This window comes from Falco cherrug (assembly GCF_023634085.1).
Source record: "Falco cherrug isolate bFalChe1 chromosome 11 unlocalized genomic scaffold, bFalChe1.pri SUPER_11_unloc_8, whole genome shotgun sequence".
Lineage (NCBI taxonomy): Eukaryota > Metazoa > Chordata > Aves > Falconiformes > Falconidae > Falco > Falco cherrug.
The window spans coordinates 34,593-57,867 of NW_026599277.1; the positions used below are offsets into that span (position 1 = coordinate 34,593).

The window sequence follows — 23,275 nt, forward strand, 5'->3', positions numbered from 1 at the left end:
GATGAGCGAAGCGCTGGCGGGCCAATGAAACGATAGGGAAGAGGCGTGCCTTGCCTTTCCCGCCCTTCGCGGTGACCGACGGCGCTCGGCGCCACTCCGCCGGCCTCCTGCTTCGATTGACAGCGGGGGCGGCCAACAGCAACGCGTTCTGCGGCGCAGGGGGCGGGGCGCGGCGGCGGGCGCGGCGGGGGCGTGGCCAGAGCCGGATGAGGAGACGGGCAGGGGAAGTTTGGCCGCCGCCGCCGCGGGCCCTGTGAGGAGGAAGCGAGCGGGAGCGCGGCCGCCCCCCAGCGCCGCCATGGGGGAACCGGGGCATGGAGGAGCTCATCCCGCTGGTGAACAAGCTGCAGGACGCCTTCAGCTCCATCGGGCAGAGCTGCCACGCTCGACCTGCCGCAGATCGCCGTGGTGGGCGGGCAGAGCGCGGGCAAGAGCTCGGTGCTGGAGAACTTCGTGGGCCGGTGAGGGGGGAGGGGCGCGCTCGGGGGAGGGGGGTGGGGGGGTGGGGGGTGGGGGGGTTGGCGTAGGCCGTTCCGGGAATGGCGCCGGGCAGGGCGCGGCCTGCCGGACCCCGCCGCCGCCGCTGCTACGCAAAGTGCGGAGGCTCCGCCGGGCCCTGCGCGACTGGCGCGCCCCGGGGGAGGGGCACCCCCTCCCCCACCCTGGCGGGGGGGGGGGGGCCGGGAGGGGGCCGTGAGTAATGGCGGTCCCGGCTGCGAATGTGGGGGTCTGGGGGGGTCCCGGCTGCGGATACGGGGCTCTGGGGGCCCCGGCTGTGAATGTGGGGGGGTGGGGGGGTGGGTGGGCTGTGAATATGAGGGGTCCCGGCTGCGGATGTGGGGGGCCTGGGGGTGCCCCGGCTGTGAATATGGGGGCCTGGGTGGGGTGGGTGGGCTATGAATAGGGGGGGCTTGGGGGGGTGGGCTGTGAATATGAGGAGTCCCGGCTGCAAATGTGGGGGTCTGGGGGGTCCTGGTTTCGACTGTGGAGGCCTGGGGGGTGGGCTGTGAATTTGTGGGGGCATGGGAGGGTGGACTGTGAATATGGGGGCCTGGGGGGGGCCGGCTGCAGGTATGGGGGGGCCTGGGGGGTTGGGCTGTGAATATGGGGGGGCTTAGGGGGGTGGGCTGTGAATATGGGGGGGCCTGGCTGTGAATATGGGGGCCTGGGGGGCTCCCGGCTGCAGATGGGGGGGCTTTGGGGGGGTGGGCTATGAATATGGGGGGCCCGGCTGTAGACATGGGGGCTGGGGGGAGTGGGCTCTGAATATGGGGGCCTGGGGGTGGGTGGGTTGTGAATATGGGGGGGGCCTGGCTGTGGTTATGGGGGCCTGGGGTGGGCTGGCCTCTGAGTACGGGGCGTCCTCACCTGTGAACATGGGGTCCCACAGGGGGTGGGCTGTGATTGTGGTGCCCCAGCTGTGGGTATGGGGGTGTCTGGCTGTGGATATGGGGGGTGGGCTGTGAATATGGGGGGCAGTGAGGGCTGAGCTATGAATACGGGGGGGCCCCGCCTGTCAATATGGGGGCTCAGGGGAGGTGGGCTGTGAGTAACAGGGGGCTGGGCTGCAGGTACGGGGGCCGCGGTGGGTGGGCTGTGAATATGGGGGGCCCAGCTGTGAAAATGGGGGCCTGGCGGGCATGGGCTGTGAATATGGGGGGGCTGAGGGGGCCCCAGATGTGAATATGGGGGTCTGGAGACAGGTGGGCTGTGAGTGTGGGGTCCCAGCTTGCAGGTATAGCAGCCTGAGGGGGCCCTGGCTGTGAATGTGGGGTCTGGGGTGGGTGGGCTTTGAATATGGGGGGGTCCTGGCTGTGAATATGGGGGCCTGGGGGGGTGGGCTATGAATATTGGGGGTCCTGGCTGTGGATATGGGGGCCGGGGGTGGGTGGGCTGTGAATATGGGGGCTCACCTGTGGGTATGGGGGGGCCAGGGTGGGAATGTGGGGGGCCCACCTGTGCCTCTGGGGGTTCGGGGGGTGGGCTCTGAATATGGGGGGGCTCAACTACCAATATGGGGGAGCCTGGCTGTGGGTATGGGGGCCTGGGGGGGCCCTGCTGTGAATATGGAGGCCTAGGGGGGTGGGCTATGAATATTGGGGGTCCTGGCTGTGGATATGGGGGCCGAGGTGAGTGGGCTGTGAATATGGGCGGGGGGGCTCTACTATCAATATGGGGGGGCCTGGTTGTGGATATAGGGTCCAGAGGGGGGGCCTGGCTGTAAATATGGGGCGCCCTGGCTGTGAAAATGAGGTTGAGGGGGGCTCGGCTGTGAATATGGGGGCCAGGGGGGTGGGGGGGCTGTGAATATGGGGGTCTGGGAAGTGGGCTGTGAATATGGGGGGCTCAGCTGTGAGTATGGGGGTCTGGGAAGGGGGCTGTGAATATGGGGGGGCTCAGCTGTGAATATGGGGGTCTGGGGAGGGGGCTGTGAATATGGGGGGGCTCGGCTGTGAATATGGGGGTCTGGGGAGGGGGCTGTGAATATGGGGGGGCTCGGCTGTGAATATGGGGGCCTGGGGAGGGGGCTGTGAATATGGGGGGGCTCGGCTGTGAATATGGGGGCCTGGGGAGGGGGCTGTGAATATGGGGGGGCTCGGCTGTGAATATGGGGGCCTGGGGAGGGGGCTGTGAATATGGGGGGGCTCGGCTGCGGGTATGGGGGGCCAGGGTGGGAATGCGGGGGGGCCCACCTTTGCCTCTGGGGGCTCAGGGGGGGTGGGCTGTGACTCCGGGGGTCCGGAGGATCCCGCTGCGGGTGGGGGGCTACATCCAGGACAGGATGCAGCGTGGGCCTCGCACCGTCCCCTGCGTGGCAAGGGGGGCTGCGGCGCTGCCAGACGGCTGAGCGTCCCCCTACCCTGTGCCGCCTCGTCTGACCCCCTCCCCCCCCATGCTGGGGTGCCCTGGGGGCGCCCGGCGGTGGGTGCCAGGGCGCTGCGTGGGGGCTGTGGTGAGGCGGGAGCGTGTCCTGCCGCCCCTCTCCCCCCCGCCGTGAGGATGCTTCTGTTCGCCGGCTGATAGCGCGGCGCTGCGGTCGCCCCTCCGCCGCCGTTTCGGCGACCTGCTGGCGGTGGGGACGTGTGTCCTGCAGATAGGGATTGAGATGAGCTCTCCTGGCCGGGATAAGGCGAGGCCACGGGCTCGACGCCCAGCCCGGGGTGGGGGGGCAGCATGCAGCCGCCCCGATAACGGCGGGGGGCAGAGCTGGTTTCACCTGGCAGCGCTCAAAATAAAAAATCTTTGCCGGGCGCTTTCGAAATCCACCGCCATCACTAATAACTTCTGCTTCCGCCGCAGCGCAGCCGCCTCGCCAGCCTTCCCCGCGTTCCGCCGCTCCCCCGCCGCCTTACCGCAGCCGGTGGGGGATTCACGGCTCCTCGCTCCGTCCCGGCGGTAAGGGGCTGCCGCGGCAGCCGGGGCTCCCATCCTCACCCACCGCTTGATCCGTGGCGGCCGCTTTCTCTGTCTGCACCACGCGCCGGCATTCCCGGTGTTCCCGGTGTTCCCAGCCCGCTGGTTTCCATCCTGTTAACAACCAGACCCTTCCCGTGGCGTCACCGTCCTGGCACGGCATGGATGGTGTCACCGATAAACCACCGGCGGCTCGGTCCCGCTCTTGGAACCTGAACATTCTCCAAAAAACCCCAGCCAGGTGGTTTTCCTGATGCTCCAGGCTGGGTTTGGAGACGCGCCGGCGGTTTCTTGCCTCCGTGGAAAAGCGTCGTTGGAAATCGCCGCTGGCGTTTTCCCCGCCGGCGTGCTTTCTGCCGTTGGAGTGGGTTTTTTTCCCCGCTCCCGTTAACGTTTTTCTGAGCGGCGCGGTCACGATCTGGCACCCGCCGCGGTTTGCCGGCTCTTTTATCCTCAGGCAGGCCGGATTCGGTAGGGATGCGCTTCCAGCCCGGGGGGAGGAAGGGTCACCGGTGCGGCAGAGCTGGAGCCCCACCGGACTGAACTCGCTGCCGGGCTTTGCCAAGCCCCGCTGCAGCGGGGGCCCAACCGGCTGCGTGCCCCCCCCCCCCCCCCCCCCCCCATCCTGAACGGCCTGCTGGAGGGAAATTTGGCAGCCTCTAATTATGGCGCTGCTGGAAAACCACCCTGGTAATTAAAAATCTTTGTTAGGGAGCGCTGAAGGCATCGGAAGGGTTTTAATGAGGGGTGAACACACTCGGCAGGCGGTGGGGGGCTGGGTCTGGGGGGCTTTGTGTGCGGGCCGTCGCCGTAACACTTTCCGTAACACCTTCCGCTCCCCGCCTGTGGCGCCGGCTTCGTTTGGCAGCTCGTGTTAATGACGGGGTAATTAAGCACGGGGTGGATTCTGCCCTGCCTTGGTGTTGACAGCTCCGGCCCTGGTCTTGCTTCCCCTGCGCCCCCGTCAAAATATTTGGGAATACGATAATGAGGAATATTGATTATCGTTAGTGCTCGTTTAGCAGCGATAATTTGGGGGTGGACAGCCCCGGAATGGCTCGGTACCACGGTGGGGCAGGCACCGGGGGGGGGGGGTCCCCGTCCCGTCCAGGTGGGGAATCGCGCGGTGCCACAGCCGTTGGGAAGGGAGCTGCGCTCCAAAACCGGGTCGGCTCCTGGAGCAGCCTCCCGTGGGTTTAACGCGGAAAATGGGATGGAAACGGGGAAGTTTCCCCGTGGGGAGGTGGGTTTCCATGTGGGAGCTGCCCAGTGGGAGACCCCTGGTTTATCGGAGGTGGAGGAGACACTGCAGCGGCGCTTCGGAGCCGGCTCCGTCGGGACCACGACCTGGTGCCTGGCACCTCGCCTCCCACCGGGAGCCGCGCCGGATCCTTCCGTGCCTTGCCGAACTCTTGGAAGGACCTAAAGCTCCCGTGTCCAGCCCTGGGGTGCGGTGGTCCCCGCCTCGGTGGGCGACGGGAGGGGCCGGAGCCCTGCTGAGCCGCCCCAAGGGCCATCGGTCACAGAGGAGGCGGCAGCCGGGCTGCGCTGTCCGGGGCAGCTGTGAATTCGGTGCCAGATTGAAATTTGTCGGCGGGGAAGGGATCTGGCCACCACGTCTGTTTCGGTGGGCGTCGAAATCAGCCGGCCGCGCTGCACGGGGGGTCCGAGGCGACTCGATCCTCTTGATCCATGGGGAAAAGCCCAAGGGGAAGTGTGAAATACTGCGTTAAAGTCGCGTTGGTGGCAGTACAAGAAGCCGGTGCGGTGACATCGCGGTGGAAACGTGCGTTGCCCGACCCGTCTTTGGAGCACTTGTGGCGTCGGTAACGAGCGCGCTGGAGGCGCCGGAGCCTCCCCCGGCCCCGCTGTGACAAACGGTGGCGTAAAAGGCGTTTTCAGAGCCGGATAAAACCCGGGCATTGAACGCAGCGGGCCGCTCGGGACCGGGCTGACAATGGAGCCGTTGTGACGGGGACGGCGGTGAACCCAACCTCAATGGGGCATTATGAGCCCTCGGGGCGGCGGGATCGGCGTCAAGAAAGCCGGGGTTCACCGGGGCGGCCGCTGTGGCACGGCAAAGGGGCGGAGGTGACCGGATCTCTGTGAGAGATCCATCACCCGCCTCGGGCACCCTTCTTTTTTTATCCTCAGATCCATTTATCCTGAGAGATCCATCACCCTTCTCCCAGGTCGGCACCCCCAAAACGTGTTGGAGCCCCCGAAAGGGAGGTAACGCCGGCGTCTGGCCCATGGGGGATCGGTGGGGGTTGGTGGAGCCGGTGCTAGCGCCGCGCTTGAGCCTTGTGGAGGGGGAATTTGTCTGTGGGGGGAGAGGAGGGAGCTGATCGCCCTGGTCCTGGGGCTTTCCCATAAATATTCCCGGGGTCTGGCATAGCCGGGGTGCCGGCACAGCCAGCGTGGCAGGGCTTTGGCTAAAGCCTTGTTACGGAGGAACAGCAATTCTGGGAACGCGGCTCGGCTCCGACCGGGAACACAGTTGGGCTCCGACTGGGACTGGGAGCGCGGTTTTGGTCCGACCGGGAGCGCGCTGGGCTCCGAGACCTGCCACGTGGTGTTTGGGTGCGGGTGGCGGTGCCAGCGCGGATCCTGCGGCTGTAACCGGTGATCGCGGCGATGCTGACGTGCGGGGTTGGGTCCAGCCCTGCCGGGGGGTGTGTGTGTGTGTGAATTCCTGGCCAGGGCGCCTCCGGGTGCTGGCGCCAGGCACCGCCTGCCCGCGGTGCTCAGCACCTTGTCCCGTGCCCTGCCGGCGAGCTGGATGCGTGCTCTGGTTACTGGAGCTGGGCGGGGCGCTCTGGTTACTGGAGCTGGGCGCTCTGGTTACTGGAGCTGGGCGCTCTGGTTACTGGAGCTGGGCGGGGCGCTCTGGTTACTGGAGCTGGGCGGGGCGCTCTGGTTACTGGAGCTGGGCGCTCTGGTTACTGGAGCTGGGCGCTCTGGTTACTGGAGCTGGGCGGGCGCTCTGGTTACTGGAGCTGGGCGGGCGCTCTGGTTACTGGAGCTGGGCGGGGCGCTCTGGTTACTGGAGCTGGGCGGGGCGCTCTGGTTACTGGAGCTGGGCGGGGCGCTCTGGTTACTGGAGCTGGGCGGGACGCTCTGGTTACTGGAGCTGGGCGCTCTGGTTACTGGAGCTGGGCGCTCTGGTTACTGGAGCTGGGCGCTCTGGTTACTGGAGCTGGGCGCTCTGGTTACTGGAGCTGGGCGGGCGCTCTGGTTACTGGAGCTGGGCGGTGCGCTCTGGTTACTGGAGCTGGGCGGGGCGCTCTGGTTACTGGAGCTGGGCGGGCGCTCTGGTTACTGGAGCTGGGCGGGCGCTCTGGTTACTGGAGCTGGGCGCTCTGGTTACTGGAGCTGGGCGGAGCGCTCTGGTTACTGGAGCTGGGCGCTCTGGTTACTGGAGCTGGGCGCTCTGGTTACTGGAGCTGGGCGGGCGCTCTGGTTACTGGAGCTGGGCGGGCGCTCTGGTTACTGGAGCTGGGCGGAGGCGCTCTGGTTACTGGAGCTGGGCGCTCTGGTTACTGGAGCTGGGCGCTCTGGTTACTGGAGCTGGGCGCTCTGGTTACTGGAGCTGGGCGCTCTGGTTACTGGAGCTGGGCGCTCTGGTTACTGGAGCTGGGCGGAGCGCTCTGGTTACTGGAGCTGGGCGGGCGCTCTGGTTACTGGAGCTGGGCGGGCGCTCTGGTTACTGGAGCTGGGCGGAGCGCTCTGGTTACTGGAGCTGGGCGGGGCGCTCTGGTTACTGGAGCTGGGCGGGCGCTCTGGTTACTGGAGCTGGGCGCTCTGGTTACTGGAGCTGGGCGCTCTGGTTACTGGAGCTGGGCGCTCTGGTTACTGGAGCTGGATGGGCGCTTTGGTTACTGGAAGCGCTAAACCCCCCCGGTGCTGTGCCAGCTCCACACGGAGCGGCTGCCAAACCCGCTTTCCCATCCGCTTCCCAGCGCCCTTGGCTGGGTGCTGGTGGTCCTGAGCGCGGGTGGCAGCACCGTTCCCGGGCAGAGCAGCCACCCCCCGGGCTCCCTGTGCCCCAGCTGACACCCCGAGCCAGGAGCAGCCCCCTTGGCTCCGCAGCCGGGGCGGTTTTGGGGAGCGGGGTGAAGCCGTGCGGGACGTGTGGCTCTGGGGGATGAAGAGGGGGCGGCGGGTTTGTCCTTCCTGTCGGGGTGTCCAGTGTTTTCCCCCCTCGGAATTAGCGGGGTGTTACAATCCGATAGACAAATTTCTTATCGGCTGGTGGCTGGGAAAACCGTTTTCCCAATTCTGCAGGCAGCAGCCCCCCTCCCCGGTAGCGCCCCCTCCCCTCCCGCTTGGTTTTGGGGAGGGGAGGCACCCCCAGGGGCTTCTCTGCCTTCTGAGGGCATCCTGGCGCTTTGGGCTTCATCTTTCCATTAAAAAAGGGGTGGGGGACCAGCCCCGAGACTGGGAAGGGCTCATCCCCATCCCCCCGCGGGTGCTGGTGGCCCCGGGAGCATCTTTTACCCTCTCCCAGCCCCCGCTGCGGAGCCGGGGCCGATTCCGGATGGATCCCTGTGTGCCGCCCACCTTTTAGATCTGGGGGCAATGGACTCGGCGTGGCATCAACTTCTTGAATCACATCGGTAAATGTCTTGTCTTTGAATTCCCTGCAGGGATTTCCTTCCCCGAGGCTCCGGGATCGTCACGCGGCGGCCGCTCATCCTGCAGCTCATCTTCTCCAAGACGGGTACGTCTAGGAAAGCAGGAGAGGATTTTGGAAACCCTTGGCTGGCTGTTCTGCAGGAGGTGGCCACGATCCTGGTTTTTCCCCAGGATCTGCCAAATCCCGAGGAAGGCTGCGGGATGTGTATAAAACAGCCCCAAGTGGCACCTTTAGATCCCTCCCTCCGCTCTCCTCCAGCAGAAAATCCCTTGTTTCACCCAGGTGCCGTGACCTTGAGGACAGGGCGGGGGGGGACATTTTTCCACACGCTTTTGTTTATTTATAACATTTAAAACGCTGCTGGTCGGTAAGAAAAGGGCCCGGCTGCTTCCCCATCGCCCTGTGACTCAGATCCGCTCCGCACCCTGGGGCAGAGGGGTTGCGAAATCCGCTGCCCCCAGACGGCTCCTTCGCCCTGTGTAAACATTAACCAGCCCGATCCCTGGGGAAATCGCTCCTACTGCCCTCCCCGGAGCCAAAGGGTCCATCCTGCTCCAAAAATATGGGTTTGGGTCGGTCCCCACTGGGGTTTGGGTCGGTCCCCTCCGCAGCTTCCTCTCACCTTGGTGCAGGTGACCTGTTTATCAAGTAATTGGCGGTTGGGTACCCAGAATATCATCAAGTAATTAGTGGTTGGGTACCCAGGACACGTCAGGGGGTTGCAAAAGGTCCATGGTGGCCCGCAGGTGACAATAGGGTGCCATCGGGCGCGGGAACCGGTAGGGGTGGAAGGGTGAGGGCAGGGCTGGCATTTCCCCTCGCCGCACCCGGGCGAGGTGGGAGGAAGCCGGTTGCGCCATCCCGGTCCCCAGCACGTGGCTCCTCATCTGTGAAAATCCCTTTCCAAGGGGGCAGACGGGTTGCTGGTGGCACTGGGATCCCCGGAGCCACCCTGGGGACCAGGTGAGGCTGAGGGAAGCCGGTTGTGCCATCCCTCTTCGTGGTGCCTGGCCCTACATCCATGAAAGTCCTTGAAAAGGGATGGCTCTGGGTGGCTCCGGGTGACTCCAGGGACCAGGCGAGGTGGGAGGAAGCCGGTTGCACCATCCCAGCCCCCGGCACGTGGCTCCGCATCCATGAAAATCCCTTTCCAAGGGGGAGGTGGGGAGCTGGTGGCACCAGGACCCCCGGAGCCACCCCGAGGGACCGCAGGGAAACGTTTCCTTGCTCGTCGCAGCTCCCCTCCTGGCTTCTCCTGTGCTGACGGGTCACAAAAAATCCCGGGATCCCTGAAAGCGGCAGCGCAGATGCCCGGGAAAAGCAGCCGCTTGGCTCTTCCCGGGCGCCTGCCCTGCGGAGGGGCTGGGGCTGGGTCGATCTTTGGGTCCTGGCACGGCTCCCTGGGCTTGGAGGGGAGCGATGGAGCTGCTGGGGTCAGGATCGGGCCCCTGGGGGGGGGGGGGGGCGCCACAGCTCGGCTGGGATCAGGATCGGGCCCCGGGGGGGGGGGGGGGGGCGCCACAGCTCGGCTGGGGTCAGGATCGGGCCACCGGGGGGGCACAGCTTGGTGACATATGTAATATAAATGGGAATCTGGGCGATAAATAAATGGGAATCAGCAATAAATGGGAATCTGGGGAATATAATGGGAATCTGGGTGATAAATGGGGATCTGGGCAATATAATGGGAATCCGGGCGATGAATAAATGGGAATCTGGGCGATAAATGGGAATGTGGACAATGTTGTGGGAATCTGGGCAATGTAGTGGGAATCTGGGCGATAAGTAAATGGGAATCTGGGCAATGTAATGGAAATAAATGGGAATCTGGGCGATAAATAAATGGGAATCTGGGCGATTAATGGGAATGTGGGCAGTAGGTAAATGGCAATCTGGGCAATGTAATGGCAACCTGGGCAATAAATAAATGGGAATCTGGGCAGTAAATGGGAATCTGGGCAATAAACCATTCCAAAGGCGTCGGCGGGGACGGGAGCGGGCTGGGAGCTGGCGTTGGCGCACCGGAGCCAGCCGCGGCTGCCCGCCAGCATCCCCCCCGCCAGGGCAGCCTCCTTTTTGGCGAAGGCCAGCGGTGCTGCGCGGCACGTGGGAGCAGCCGGTGTCGGGGCGCTCAGCCCGTGCCGGCTGCCCGCCATCCTGCCGGGATCAACCGGGATCACCCTCCCAGCCGGGGCACGCAGCCAGCCCGAGTGGGGCCGGGGGGCTGCAGACAGTGGGGCTCACGCCAGCGCAGCCCCCCGGTACCTGGCGGGGGGACCCATCCTGCCCAGCTGCTCGGCACCGCGCCGGGGCATGTGGCTGGTGCTGCGGGTGTCGGAACGGCTGCACCAGCTGGGGCTCGGCGGGCGCCCCGTGCTGGGCTCCGGGTGGCCCACGGGCTTTTCTTCAATACTGCTTTTTAATACTGCTTTTTTTTTAAATACTGCTCTTTTTAATGCCTTTTTTTTAAAATGCTTTTTTTCTTAATGCGTTTTTAAATGCTGGTTTTTTAAATGCTGCTTTTTTTAATGCTTGTTTTAATGCTTTGTTTTCAATGCTTTTTTTAATATCTTTTTTTAATGCTTTTTTTTTTCATGCTTCCTTTTAAATGCTTTTTTTTTTTTTTAATGCTTTTTCTTAATGCTGTTTTTTAATAGTTCGGGGGTTTAATACTCTGGGGGTTTAATAGCTTAGTTTGGTTTTATTAGTTTGGGGGTTTAATACTCTGGGGGTTTAATACTTTGGGGGTTTTAATACCTTAGTTTGGTTTTATTAGTTTGGGGGTTTAATACTTTGGGGGTTTAATAGCTTAGTTTGGTTTTAATGCTTTGGGGTTTTAATACTCTGGGGGTTTAATTGCTTAGTTTGGTTTTAATACTTTGGGGGGTTTAATATTTTGGGGGTTTAATACTTTAATACTTCATTCCAATACTTGATTTTTTTCTCCTCTTTCCTAGAATATGCCGAGTTCTTGCACTGCAAATCCAAGAAGTTCACGGATTTCGACGAGGTGCGGCAGGAGATCGAAGCAGAAACCGACCGGGTGACGGGGACGAACAAGGGCATCTCCCCCGTCCCCATCAATCTCCGCGTCTATTCGCCGCACGGTGAGCGATCCGCTCTCCCCTCCGGGGGCCAAAACACCGGGAACGCGGCAGAGCTGGCGGGATTTATCCCGATGGGCTCCCAGGAGCTGAAGGCTGGCTGCTCCGCACGGCCGGTGGATCCCACACCGCCCAGGGGGGCTGCCCGAGCCGCGGCGCTTCCTTTGGAGGGGTTTCACGCTGGGGGAGGGCTGGGATCCATCAGCGGATCCCGAGGGATCCACCTGCAGGAGCAACAGCTCCCGGCGCCAGGCCCTTGACCCCGTGTGATCTCTTGTCTTTCCAGTCTTGAACCTGACCCTGATCGACCTGCCGGGGATCACCAAAGTGCCGGTGGGGGACCAACCGCAGGACATCGAGTACCAGATCAAAGACATGATCCTGCAGTTCATCAGCAGGGAGAGCAGCCTGATCCTGGCCGTCACGCCGGCCAACATGGATCTGGCCAACTCGGATGCGCTCAAGATGGCAAAAGAAGTTGATCCGCAAGGTAAGAGGGACAGAGGGACGCATCCTGCCCGTGCCGCGGCGCTGGATCGCAGCGGTGAAGCCTTCAGCAGCCGTGGCGGCGATTATTGGGTTTCTCATCCCTCCTCCTCCTCTCTTGGGAGACTCTCCACCCTCCGACAGCGATTATTTGCCCAGATTTGGGAAGCGGAGGGGATCTCTCATCCCTCCTCCTCCTCTCACAGAGGACTCTCCACCCTCCAGCGGTGATTATTTGCCCAGATTTTGGAGCTGGAGGGGGTTTCTCATCCCTCCTCCTCCTCTCATGGGTGACTTTCCACCCCCGACAGCGATTATTTGCCCAGATTTGGGAAGCGGAGGGGATCTCTCATCCCTCCTCCTCCTCTCACAGAGGACTCTCCACCCTCCAGCGGTGATTATTTGCCCAGATTTTGGAGCTGGAGGGGGTCTCTCATCCCTCACGGGTGGCTCTCCACCCCCGACAGAGATTATTTGCCTGAATTTTGGAGCTGGAGGGAGTTTCTCATCCCTCATGGAGGGCTTTCCGCCCCCGACAGCGATTATTTGCCCAAATTTTGGAGCTGGAGGGGGTCTCTCATCCCTCCTCCTCCAACAGCTGAGGGTGAGTGGCTCCGCTCTGGCGGGTCCATCAGCTTCGTTTACCCCCGCGCTTGTCCTGCCGGCCGCGAAAGGAGATTAATTACTGACTCGCTCGTTTGTGCGGCCGCTCCAGGCTTGCGGACCATCGGCGTCATCACCAAGCTGGACCTGATGGACGAGGGCACCGATGCCAGGGACGTGCTGGAGAACAAGCTGCTTCCTTTACGAAGAGGTATAACGAGCCGCTACGCGTCGTTATCCATCACCCCCGTACCCCCGTGGCTCCGGCGCGGTTCCGGCACCCCCGGGGGCGAGGAGCGGCCGCAATGCCCGGCTTGGGCACCGGCTCCGTCCGCAGCCAGAGCCAACGTGTCCCCTTGCAGGCTACATCGGCGTCGTGAACCGAAGCCAGAAGGACATCGACGGCAAGAAGGACATCAGGGCGGCGCTGGCCGCCGAGCGGAAATTTTTCCTCTCGCACCCGGCGTACCGGCACATGGCCGACAGGATGGGCACCCCGCACTTACAGAAGGTCCTCAACCAGGTAGGCTGGGCGCCCTTCCCCGTGGAAAAGGGGCCGTTCCTGCGGCTCAGCACCCTCCGTTCCTTTGCAGCAACTGACGAACCACATTCGGGAGACGCTGCCCTCGCTGCGCAGCAAGCTGCAGAGCCAGCTGCTCTCCCTGGAGAAGGAGGTGGAAGAGTACAAGAATTTCCGTCCCGATGATCCCACCCGGAAAACCAAAGCCTTGTTGCAGTAGGTTGCGTTTCCCTCGCTCGGTGCCGCCTTCCCGGTGCTCCGCCGGAACGGGGAGCTCCCTCCACCATCGGGAGCGATGCTGGCGCAGAAATAACCCGGCTCTGCGCTTCACGTGGGGCTCATTTGTCCCGGCTGGTGGCTTTTTCCAAGGAAAAGCCTGAAATAGCCCTGTTGGGTGTGAGTGGGTGGCCCTGCTGGCTCTGCCAGCGCCTGGGAGCATCTCTGCCAGCACTGGTCGGTGTCTGGTGCTGGCTGCACTGCCTAAAGCAAGTGGTTTGGTCTCAGGATTAGAAAGGAGAGGTCGTGCCTGTCCTCAACCCATCCCTGTGTCCTTCAGGCTGCGGGGAAAGGGGAATTTTCCTTCCTCATCCGCGGCGGTGGGGACTGGGGGGAGCTTTGGCACATCCCTGATGAGCCAGTGAGATGGTGCCGGTGGGACGGTGCTGGCCACACCACCCAAAGCGAACGGTACCATCTCGGGGTTAGAAGGGATGACTTGTGCCCCTCAACCCATCCCTGTGTCCTTCAGGCTGTGGGAAAAGGGGGATTTTCCTTCCTCAGCCGCGGCGGCGGGGACCGGGGGGAGCTTCGGCACATCCCTGATGAGCCGGTGGGATGGTGCCAGTGGGATGGTGCTGGCCACGGGGGGTGCCTGGGTGTCCGCCCCTCCATCCCCTGGGTGACCCAGAAATCCCCTCCCTTCTCCCCAGGATGGTCCAGCAGTTCGGCGTGGACTTCGAGAAGCGAATCGAAGGTTCGGGAGACCAGGTGGACACGCTGGAACTTTCCGGAGGTGCCCGAATCAATCGTATTTTCCACGAGAGATTTCCTTTCGAGCTGGTGAAGGTACAGCTGGCCCGGGGAGCGCGTGTGCCGTGGTGGGGGCGGTGTGTGGTCGGGATGTCGGGATGGGCTGAGCTCCCCCTTGGCACCAGGGTGGCTTTCCTGGCGCTCCAAGGGGTGCGCGGGGGGGGGGGGGGGAATGTAATTCTTGGCTGAGCGCCGGGATCACACGGAGGACGTGGCAAACCTTCCCCGCGGCTTTCCTCCCTCCTCAGATGGAGTTTGATGAGAAGGACTTGCGGCGAGAGATCAGCTACGCCATTAAAAACATCCACGGCGTCAGGCAAGCGTCGGCGTGGCGCCGAGGTCGGGGGGTGGCGGGGGGGGCGCGTGTGGCTGGAGCTTTCCTGCCCGAGGGACGGGCAATACCGGTTGCCATCGGCTCCTCTGGTGTTGGCGGAAAAATGGATGTTTTAGAGGGAATAATGAGGTGATGAGCCGCGCTCCGGCGCAGCCTGCCCCCTCGGTGAGCGGCGGCACGCTGGCCCTCGGCCCCAGGGAGGCTGAGCTGAAAAATTCCCCTTGTGCCTCCGGTTCAGCCGCTAAAATAACCTTTACCTTCTTTTTCCCCTTCCCTGAAGCGGGGGAAGAAACGGCCTTGGGAGGAAGGTGGGGGGTGTGAGTCAGACCCAGCTGGAAGAGGGATCCCGGAGTGGTGCCTCCGGCGTGGGCTCTGCCCGGCGGGATTGAGGATCCCAGAGGGGAGCGGGGTTAAAAGTTGTGAAATCCTCTCTGGGGGCAGAGAAATGTAGAATTTCTTGGCTTTAACGCTCTCCCTGGGAGCCGCTGGTCCAGCTCGCAGCATCGCCGTTATCCCTAACCATCACCAACAGGGTCAATTCCCAGCATCCCCGTTAACCATCACCGACAGGGTCAATTGCCGTTGTCCCGGTTATCCCTAACCATCACCGACAGGGTCAATTCCCATCGTTCCCAGCATCCCCATTATCGCTAACCATCACCAACACCATTACCCGTAACCATCGCCAACAGGGCCAGTTCCCAGCATCCCCGTTATCCCTAACCATCACCGACACCATTACCCGTAACCATCGCCAACAGGGCCAGTTCCCAGCATCCCCGTTATCCCTAACCATCACCGACACCGTTACCCGTAATCATCACCAGCAGGGTCAATTCCCATTGTTCCCAGCATCCCCATTATCCCTAACCATCACCAACAGGGAGGGGGGCTCTCACTCCCGTTCCTGGGGGGTCTGGCACCCCAACCGGAGCATCCCTTGGTGCTGCCGGAGCCGCCCCCGGCGCTGGAGCGGGGGGAATCTCGCTCTCCGGGATGCCCCCGAGCATCTCCAAACCTGATGATCCGTTTTATTGGTTTTGTTTGGTTTTTTTTTTTTTTGTTTTTTTTTTTACTCCATCATGTCCTGGCCCTCGTGGATTCCTGCAGGACAGGGCTCTTCACCCCAGACCTGGCGTTCGAGGCCATCGTGAAAAAGCAGGTGGTGAAGCTGAAAGAGCCTTGTCTGAAGTGCGTCGACCTCGTCATTCAGGAGTTAATCAATACAGTTAGGCAGTGTACCAGTAAGGTATCGAACCGGCCGGGGGCTCACCTGGCCCCTTCCTACCGGTGGGATGGGAAAAAGCAGGAGCGATGCCCTGCCCTGCCTGCCTTGCCTGGTTTCCCCCCCAAAAACCACCCCCAAACCCCTAAAAATGAAAGAAAAAAAAAAGAAAAATTTGGGAGCCGCCCCCGAGCAAACTGGATGTTTCTGAGCTTTGACCCCGCGTCTCCCAACGCGGAGCCGAGGGGATCGGCTGGTCCTTGAGCCCGAGGATGGATCCCCCGGGATGTCACCCAGCGCTCGGAGCATCCCTGTGCCTCCTGGGTATCCCGCTGGATTCCTGGGGACGCTGGATTCCTGGGGATACTGGATTCCTGGGGATGCTTCCCCCGCCTATCCCCCTCCTCAGGGGTGGGTCTGGGGGGCTTTGGTGCTGGTAGGAGCCAGGCAGGTGGGCAGGCGGCTCCCGGATCCTGGTTCCTCCTTGCACGCCTCTTGCCAACCGCGATTTAAACTGCTGCTTCGCCGCGCTCCGGGAATCCCGGGAACGCCGAAACTGCAGCTGGTGGCGGCCCAGTAAATCCTGCTGCTCCACACCTGTGTGATTAGTTACCTGCTTGATAACGAGCGCATTTCCCTTCCAAAAAAGCTCAGCCCTTTCCCCCCACCAATTTTATCTTTTTCGCCGTGGCAGCGTTAATTACCCCCGAATTAATATTTAATAACCGGCTTCTCGCAGCGGGTCTCATTTTTTAAACCTCATTCTAAAAGTTCACCTTTTTAAAGTGGAAAAGAGGGCAGGAGAACCAGCCCCTCTCCTTCCAAAGCTGATTTTATTTTTTAAAAAATGGATAAACGAGGAGGCGGCGCTATTGGCGGTGCTGGCGACCTGGAGCGCGGCGGCAGAGCCGGAGGGTCTAATCCTGCGGGGGTCGTCGTAGTGGTGGTGGTGGGGGTTTGCTGGTGGATCGGGGGTGATCCCGCTCGATATCCCGCTCGATATCCCACTTGATATTCCACTTTCTATCCCGTTTCCAGCCTGGTTGGCTGTGCTCTGGGTCCTGCCAAAATTCCTTCCCTCCCAAAGCGCCGGGGGGCTCTTGCCCCCGAGCCCGGATGAAATTTGGGGGTTTCCTAGAGCTGGGGCTGGGGGCTCCAGTCTGGAGAGGATCCAGGAGCCCCCCCGGGGTGGTGCTGAGACCCCCCCGATGGGTAAACACCCCCCGATGCCGCCCCTTTTCCCTTTGTGCATCACTAACCTTAGACATCACACACACACACACACACACACCCCGCAAAAAAAAAATCTCTATTTTTTTTATTTTCTTGTCTTTCCTCGCTCACGGCGCAGGACGGGGGTCTTCACGCCCAGTGTGAAAAACCCGACGGTAAAGCTCAGAGACCCCCGTTTGTGCCGATCTGGTGGTCTCAGAGTGCCCCCCCCCCCCCCCCCCCCATTAAAAAACGTGCCCAAAAGGTAACGGGGTCAGCACCCAGCCCCCGTTTTTTAGACATCGGATGGAAACATCTGGAATATATTTGCTCCCAGGATCTGGCCCACCAAAGCGGGTTCAACCGTGAGGTTGTGCTGGAATTCGGGGGGACGCCACGTCCTGGCGGCGGGGGGGGGGGGGGGGGAGGGTGGCAGCAGCCCCCCACCCCGGGCTCCACGCTGAGACCCCCACCCTGCGCTTGGTGCCATGGAAAGCCGGATCCGCTCGGCATCCGAGGGTGGGAATGGAAAATAAATCTGGATTTGGTGTGATTGGCACCCCGAGACCCCCACCCTGCGCTTGGCACCCCGAGACCCCCACCCTGCGCTTGGTGCCACGGAAAGCCGGATCCGCTCGGGATCCGAGGGTGGGAATGGAAAATAAATCTGGATTTGGTGTGATTGGCACCCCGAGACCCCCCACCCCGAGGTTCCCGCTGCTCTTGGATCTAGTCGAGGATCCCCCCGAGCCCCAGTTGCGTCCCCCCGGCAGAACTGGGGCTCGGTCCCTGCAGTGCCCCCTCCCCTCCCCTGGCCCCCCCTTCCCGCGGCCGGTGCCAGAGGCAGCCCCGGGCCGATCAGCAGCGGATTTTTTTGTTCCCCGGCCTTCTCCCTTTCTTTTCAGCTTGGTTCCTACCCCAGGTTACGGGAGGAGACGGAGAGGATCGTTACCACCCACATCCGGGAGCGGGAAGGCAAAACGAAGGACCAGGTGAGCGAGGAGAAAGCCGGGATCCCCCCACCTGATCCTGAAGCTCCCACCTGCGGCACCGAGCCGGGCATCCCCGGTGTCACCGCCGTCCCCGGGGCTCCACGGCGGCTCCGTCCCGGCGGTGCCGGAGCTGGGGGGATCCAGCCCACCCCGCGGCATTCCCATGGGATCCGTCTCCTTCCAGATCCTGCTGCTGATCGACATCGAGCTCTCCTACATCAACACCAACCACGAAGATTTCATCGGCTTCGCCAAGTGAGTCGTCCCCGCCGCGACAGACCCCCGGCGCCGCGCAAACGCAGCTCGTGGTCCTGCCCCCGCTCCAGGGCACCATTCTGGGGTCCCCTGGGGACCCTCTGCCCGGGCAGGACAGGACCAGGATGGGGGGCTCACCCCCCAGGACCCTCTGCCCGGGCAGGACAGGACCAGGATGGGGGGCTCACCCCCCAGGACCCTCTGCCCGGGCAGGACAGGACCAGGTTGGGGGGCTCACCCCTGGGGACCCTCTGCCCGGGCAGGACAGGACCAGGATGGGGGGCTCACCCCTGGGGACCCTCTGCCCGGGCAGGACAGGACCAGGATGGGGGGCTCACCCCTGGGGACCCTCTGCCCGGGCAGGACAGGACCAGGATGGGGGGCTCACCCCCCAGGACCCTCTGCCCGGGCAGGACAGGACCAGGTTGGGGGGCTCACCCCTGGGGACCCTCTGCCCGGGCAGGACAGGACCAGGATGGGGGGCTCACCCCTGGGGACCCTCTGCCCGGGCAGGACAGGACCAGGTTGGGGGGCTCCTTGAGTCCCCCTCCCCTCGGCTCACTGCCGCTAGCTTGTCGGTAGCGCCCGGAGCATTCCCGAATGGAAAAACCGGAGGCGAGTGGCTCTGCCCCCGCCACCCCTTCCTCTTGGAATTCCCGGAATTCCCACTCTTTTTCTTGCTTTCTTTCCCCCTCCGCCTCTTTATGTTTTTTTTTTTTTTATTATTATTTTTTTATCTCTCTGCTTTTCGCCTTCGTTCGCAGTTCCTTCCTCTTCTCCTAATCTCTCCTGTTTTTCCTTTGAACCACCTCTCTCTTCCCTCCGGATTTCTCCGAACCTCTCCCACTCCCCAGCTGTTACACTGAGCAGCACGTGGCGACAGGGTGGGTACCCCCGCGGGCAGCATGTCCTGCAGCGGGCGGCTCCGAGCCCCCCTGTCCCACCTGGGGGACCCCCGTATCCCGAGGGATGTTCCAGGCCAGCCGGAGAGCTTCCCGCTCCGGGCTCGCCTCGGGATCTGTGCTGGCGGCGGAGCTCCCCGTGCTGCTCCGGGATGCTGCGATGCTTGGGCTGGCCGGCCCGGCGCGCGGGGCTCCGTGTCCTGGGGGGACAGTGGGGATCGTCCCCAGGGATTGGGGAGGAACCGTGAGCATTGTCCTCAGGGATTAGGGAAGAATTGAGGGATTAGGGAGGAACCACACGATTGTCCCGAGGGATTGGGGAGGGAACAGCGGTGGGGATAGTCCCGAGGGATTAGGGAGGAACCGTGAGGATTGTCCCGAGGGATTGGGGAGGAACTGAGGGATTAGGGAGAAGCCATGAGGATTATCCCAAGGGATTAGGGAGGAATTGAGGGATTGGGGAGGAACCACGAGGATTGTCCGAGGGATTGAGGAGGAACTGAGGGATTAGGGAGGCACAGTGGGGATTGTCCTGAGGGACTGGGGAGCGACGGTGAGGATTGTCCCGAGGGATTAGGGAGGAACCAAGGGATTAGGGAGGAACCGTGAGGATTGTCCCGAGGGATTGGGGAGGAACTGAGGGATTAGGGAGAAGCCATGAGGATTATCCCAAGGGATTAGGGAGGAACCACAAGGATTGTCCCGAGGGATTGGGGAGGAATTGAGGGACTGGGGAGGAACAGCAGGGATTGTCCCGAGGGATTAGGGAGCAACGGTGAGGATTGTCCCGGGGGATTAAGGATGAACCGTCCGGATCCGGGCAGGCAGCCCCGTCACCCCAACTCCCTCAGCCACCAGCTCGGGGACCCCCGGGGGATCGGAGGGTCCCCCCCCCTGCCCCCCCGCCCCGGGAAAGGACCCGCTTTTTGTGCTTGTGAAGTGCTGCTCCGGGGGGCGTCCCGGCGGGATGCTAACTGTTTTCCTGGATTTTGTTCCTGCTCCCGACTAATGGTTCCGTCCCTCGGGTTGCTCGGGAGGGACAGGGAGCTTTCCCTCTGGGCTGGCTCTGGATTTTCCATCCTGGGGGGGGACACACCAGAGGTCTCCAGAATCGCATCCTTGTGGTTAGCAGCTTTTCGGGGTAGGGGTGCATCGGCTCGGCTGGGCTGGCGACCCCAAATCCCATCCCAGTCCCATCCCAACGGGCTGCTCCGCTTGGCGTTCCCTCCCGGATCGGCCAGTTTGGATTGCCTGGAGATCCGGAGAGGGGGGGTGTCCGGGTCCCACCCTGACCACGGCTCTGGAGGGGGCTCCGCTGCCCGCCTCGCCCGGGGGGTCTCGCTGGAATCTTTGCACCCTGGGTTTCCCCTTCGGACTCGGTTCTTCCTTACGGCGTTCCGGGTGGGAAGCGCCTGGATCCTCTCTGCTTTCCCTGCCTAAAGCCCCTCGTTCTCTCCCTCCAGCGCGCAGCAGAGGAACACGCAGACAAACAAGAAAAGAGCCATCCCGAACCAGGTACGGCCGCGGCTCCCGGGAGATCCCGCCCGGAGCCCTCCGGGGATCCACGGTGATCCATGAGTTCTGTCCTGGAAGTGTTTTTTTTTTGGGGGGGGGAGGGGCGTGTTTAGCAATGGGGGTGGAGATGGGGGAGGATGGAGGATGGAGCGGGAGCCTTGCTGCTGCCGGAGCCCCGTGCTCCCACCCAGGGCAGGGATCTGGGTGAACTGGACCCCCGCCCAGCCCCCGCCACCCACAGCAGCCCCCCGGGGGGGGCAGAGGGACCAGGAGGAGTGTGGGGACGTGCCTGCAGCCGTGTCAACCCCCGCTCTGCCCCGTCGTGCCGCCTCCCCATCCCGAGGGGTGTTGGCTCTCCGGTGCGCAGGACGGAGGGCAGGGCTGGAAGCCCACCCCCCCCCCATGGCATTAGGGCTGGAAGCCCCCCCTGCCCTTGGCATTAGGTCTGTCCAGGGCTGAAGCACCCCCTGCCCAGGGCTGGAAGCCCCCCCCCCCCATGGTATTAGGTCTTGCCAGGGCTGGAAGCGACCCCCACCATGGCATTAGGGCTGGAAGCTCCCCCCCCAGGGCTGGAAGCCCCCCCCCCCCCCATGGCATTAAGGGCTGGAAGCCCCCCCCTCCCCCCTTGGCATTAGGTCTGTCCAGGGCTGGAAGTGCCCCCTGCCCAGGGCTGGAAGCCCCCCCCCATGGTATTAGGTCTTGCCAGGGCTGGAAGCGACCCCCCCCATGGCATTAGGGCTGGAAGCCCCTCCCCCCTTGGCATTAGGTCTAATCCAGGGCTGGAAGCCCACCCCCAGGGCTGGAAGCCCCCCCCCCCCCGGCATTAGGGCTGGAAGCCCCCCCCCCTCCGCCTTGGCATTAGGTCTATCCAGGGCTGGAGGCCCCCCCCCCCTGCCCCATGGCATTAGGGCTGGAAGCCCCCCCCCTTGGCATTAGGTCTATCCAGGGCTGGAAGCCCCCCCTGCCATGGCATTCGCCCCCCCCCGCCAGGGCTGGAAGCCCCCCCCACCATGGCATTAGGTCCCTAACGCTGGCATTGCCTCTTGTTTGGAAAGAATGTGATGAAATATTAACACTGTAAAATGATAATTAATAGCATGTAACTGTTTTTCTTTTGCTGTTTTTCTGCTTTTTCCTACCATTTTTGTGCTTCCTGCTCTCCCCTCCCTCCCCATCACTTTATTTTTCCACACTGGTCTGTCTCTTTGTCCTGCTTTTTTTTTTCTCCCCCCCCCCCCCCCGCCCCCCCCCCTCCCCACCCCCCCCCCTTAATTTTGCACACTTAAAGGGTGAGATACTGGTAAGTTACCCACACAGTGTGATAGTGCTGGTAGCGCACAGCCGGTGAGGGACGCGGTCCTGCCAGAACGACCCCCCCCCAGAGCCCAGAGTGACCCCCCCCCAAGCCCATAGTGACCCCCCCCCAAAGCCCAGAACGACGCCTCTTGCCTCCCAGAATCGAGTATGCTGCCGGGCAGAGGGGACCGGGACCCCCCATGGGGGGCAGATGGGCTCCCTGAGCTTGATCCAGAAATGGGGATGGGGTCTGTGCCCCCCCCCCCGGGGCTGCTCCCTGCCTGTGCCGTGCCCCCCCCGGGCTGGCAGCGCTGCCTGGCTCGCTGGAACAGCGTAGGGAGCGCTGGATACTGGGATCCAGGGGGTGAGTACTGGTTTTACTGGCCCTTGGCGAGGGCTGGGGTTGGTCCCTAGCAGGGCAGCCCCCCGGGGGTCCAGGCAGGGGCTGGAGGGACCTTATGCCCCCCCTCCCCCCCCAAATGCCATTTTTTTGGGCTCAAGGTCGCATCCTGACCTCAGCCTGGGGGCTCAGCAGTGTCGGCACTGGACGGCTGGTGCAGACATCCTGATGCAGCCCTGGTTTTGGGGGTGCCTGTGCTCCCAGGTGCTGGTTTTGGGGGATGCCCGGCGCTCCCAGATGCTGTTTTTGGGGGATGCCCGGGCTTCCAGATGCTGTTTTTGGGGGTGCTGGGGCTCCTAGATGCTGTTTTTGGGGCTGCCTGGGCTCCCAGGTACTGTTTTTGGGGGTGCTGCTCTCCCAGATGCTGTTTTTGGGGCTGCCTGGGCTCCCAGGTGCTGTTTTTGGGGGGGTTCCTGGGCCCCCAGATGCTGTTTTTCTGCTGTTTTGGGGGGGTTCCTAGGCCCCCAGATGCTGTTTTTGGGGGTTCCCAGGCCCCCAGATGTTGTTTTTTGGGGTGCCCGGGCCCCCAGATGCTGTTTTTGGGGGTGCTGCTCTCCCAGGTGCTGTTTTTCCTGCTGTTTTTGGGGGGTGCCCAGGCCCTCAGATGCTATTTTTGGGGGGTGCCCGGGCCCCCAGATGCTGTTTTTGGGGGGTGCCCGTGCTCCCAGATGTTGGCAGCTGGCGGAGGCAGATGTTGGAGCCTCGTTCGGCAGCTGCCGGAGCTTTTTCCCCAGCGTTCTCGCTCCTGGCGGGGGGGGGGGCAGAAAGCGGCGTAAAAAAAATTCCCTGCCTGTGGTTGATCCCCTTGGGGGGGGGGGGGGGGGGTGTTGGGGGGGGGGGGGGGGGTGGGGCTGGACCCCGCTGCTCTGACCTCGGAGCTGAGCATCGACCCCCTGGTCCAGGGAAATGGAAGTGTCTGAGGGGGGGGTGATGCCCAAGCCCCCCAGTTTGGGCTTTACGGCATCGTGGACCCCAGCTTCGGTGTTGCCGGGGTCACCTTGGGGGGGTGGGGGTGGGGCTCAGCACCCCTGGCGTCTCCCTGGGGGATGGAAAGTGGGAAAATCACGGACGGAAAAACGGGATGTGGAAGGAAAAACGGGGATGAAGCCCGGGTGAGGGGGCACCGTGCTTTTTTGCTTTAAAAAAAAAGGGATTTTTGGAGGTTGCTGCACCGACCCCGGGGGTTCAAACCTCAGCACCCATCCTGCCCGTCCCGCTTTTCCTCGGACACTTCCATTATTTTCTAGCCCCTCCCCCCCCCCTCGGACACTTCCATTATTTTCTAGCACCATCCAGATATTTCTGCAAAAAGACGAGGGACCCCCCCCATGGGGCCATCTCCCCCCTCC

General features: G+C 62.9%; 1 protein-coding gene across 1 annotated transcript; it reads left to right on the forward strand.

Moving 5' to 3' along the window:
* Positions 1 to 182: 182 nt before the first annotated feature.
* LOC102049966 (dynamin-2) lies at positions 183 to 20,596 on the forward strand. Its single transcript, XM_055700034.1, is given in 14 exon segments — positions 183 to 380; positions 382 to 461; positions 8,064 to 8,137; positions 11,011 to 11,160; positions 11,444 to 11,647; positions 12,359 to 12,457; positions 12,609 to 12,769; positions 12,840 to 12,982; positions 13,696 to 13,831; positions 14,044 to 14,111; positions 15,240 to 15,378; positions 17,472 to 17,558; positions 17,743 to 17,813; positions 20,179 to 20,596. Coding segments are annotated over 14 exon segments (1,593 nt in total). The 5' UTR covers positions 183 to 314; the 3' UTR covers positions 20,294 to 20,596.
* Positions 20,597 to 23,275: the final 2,679 nt, after the last annotated feature.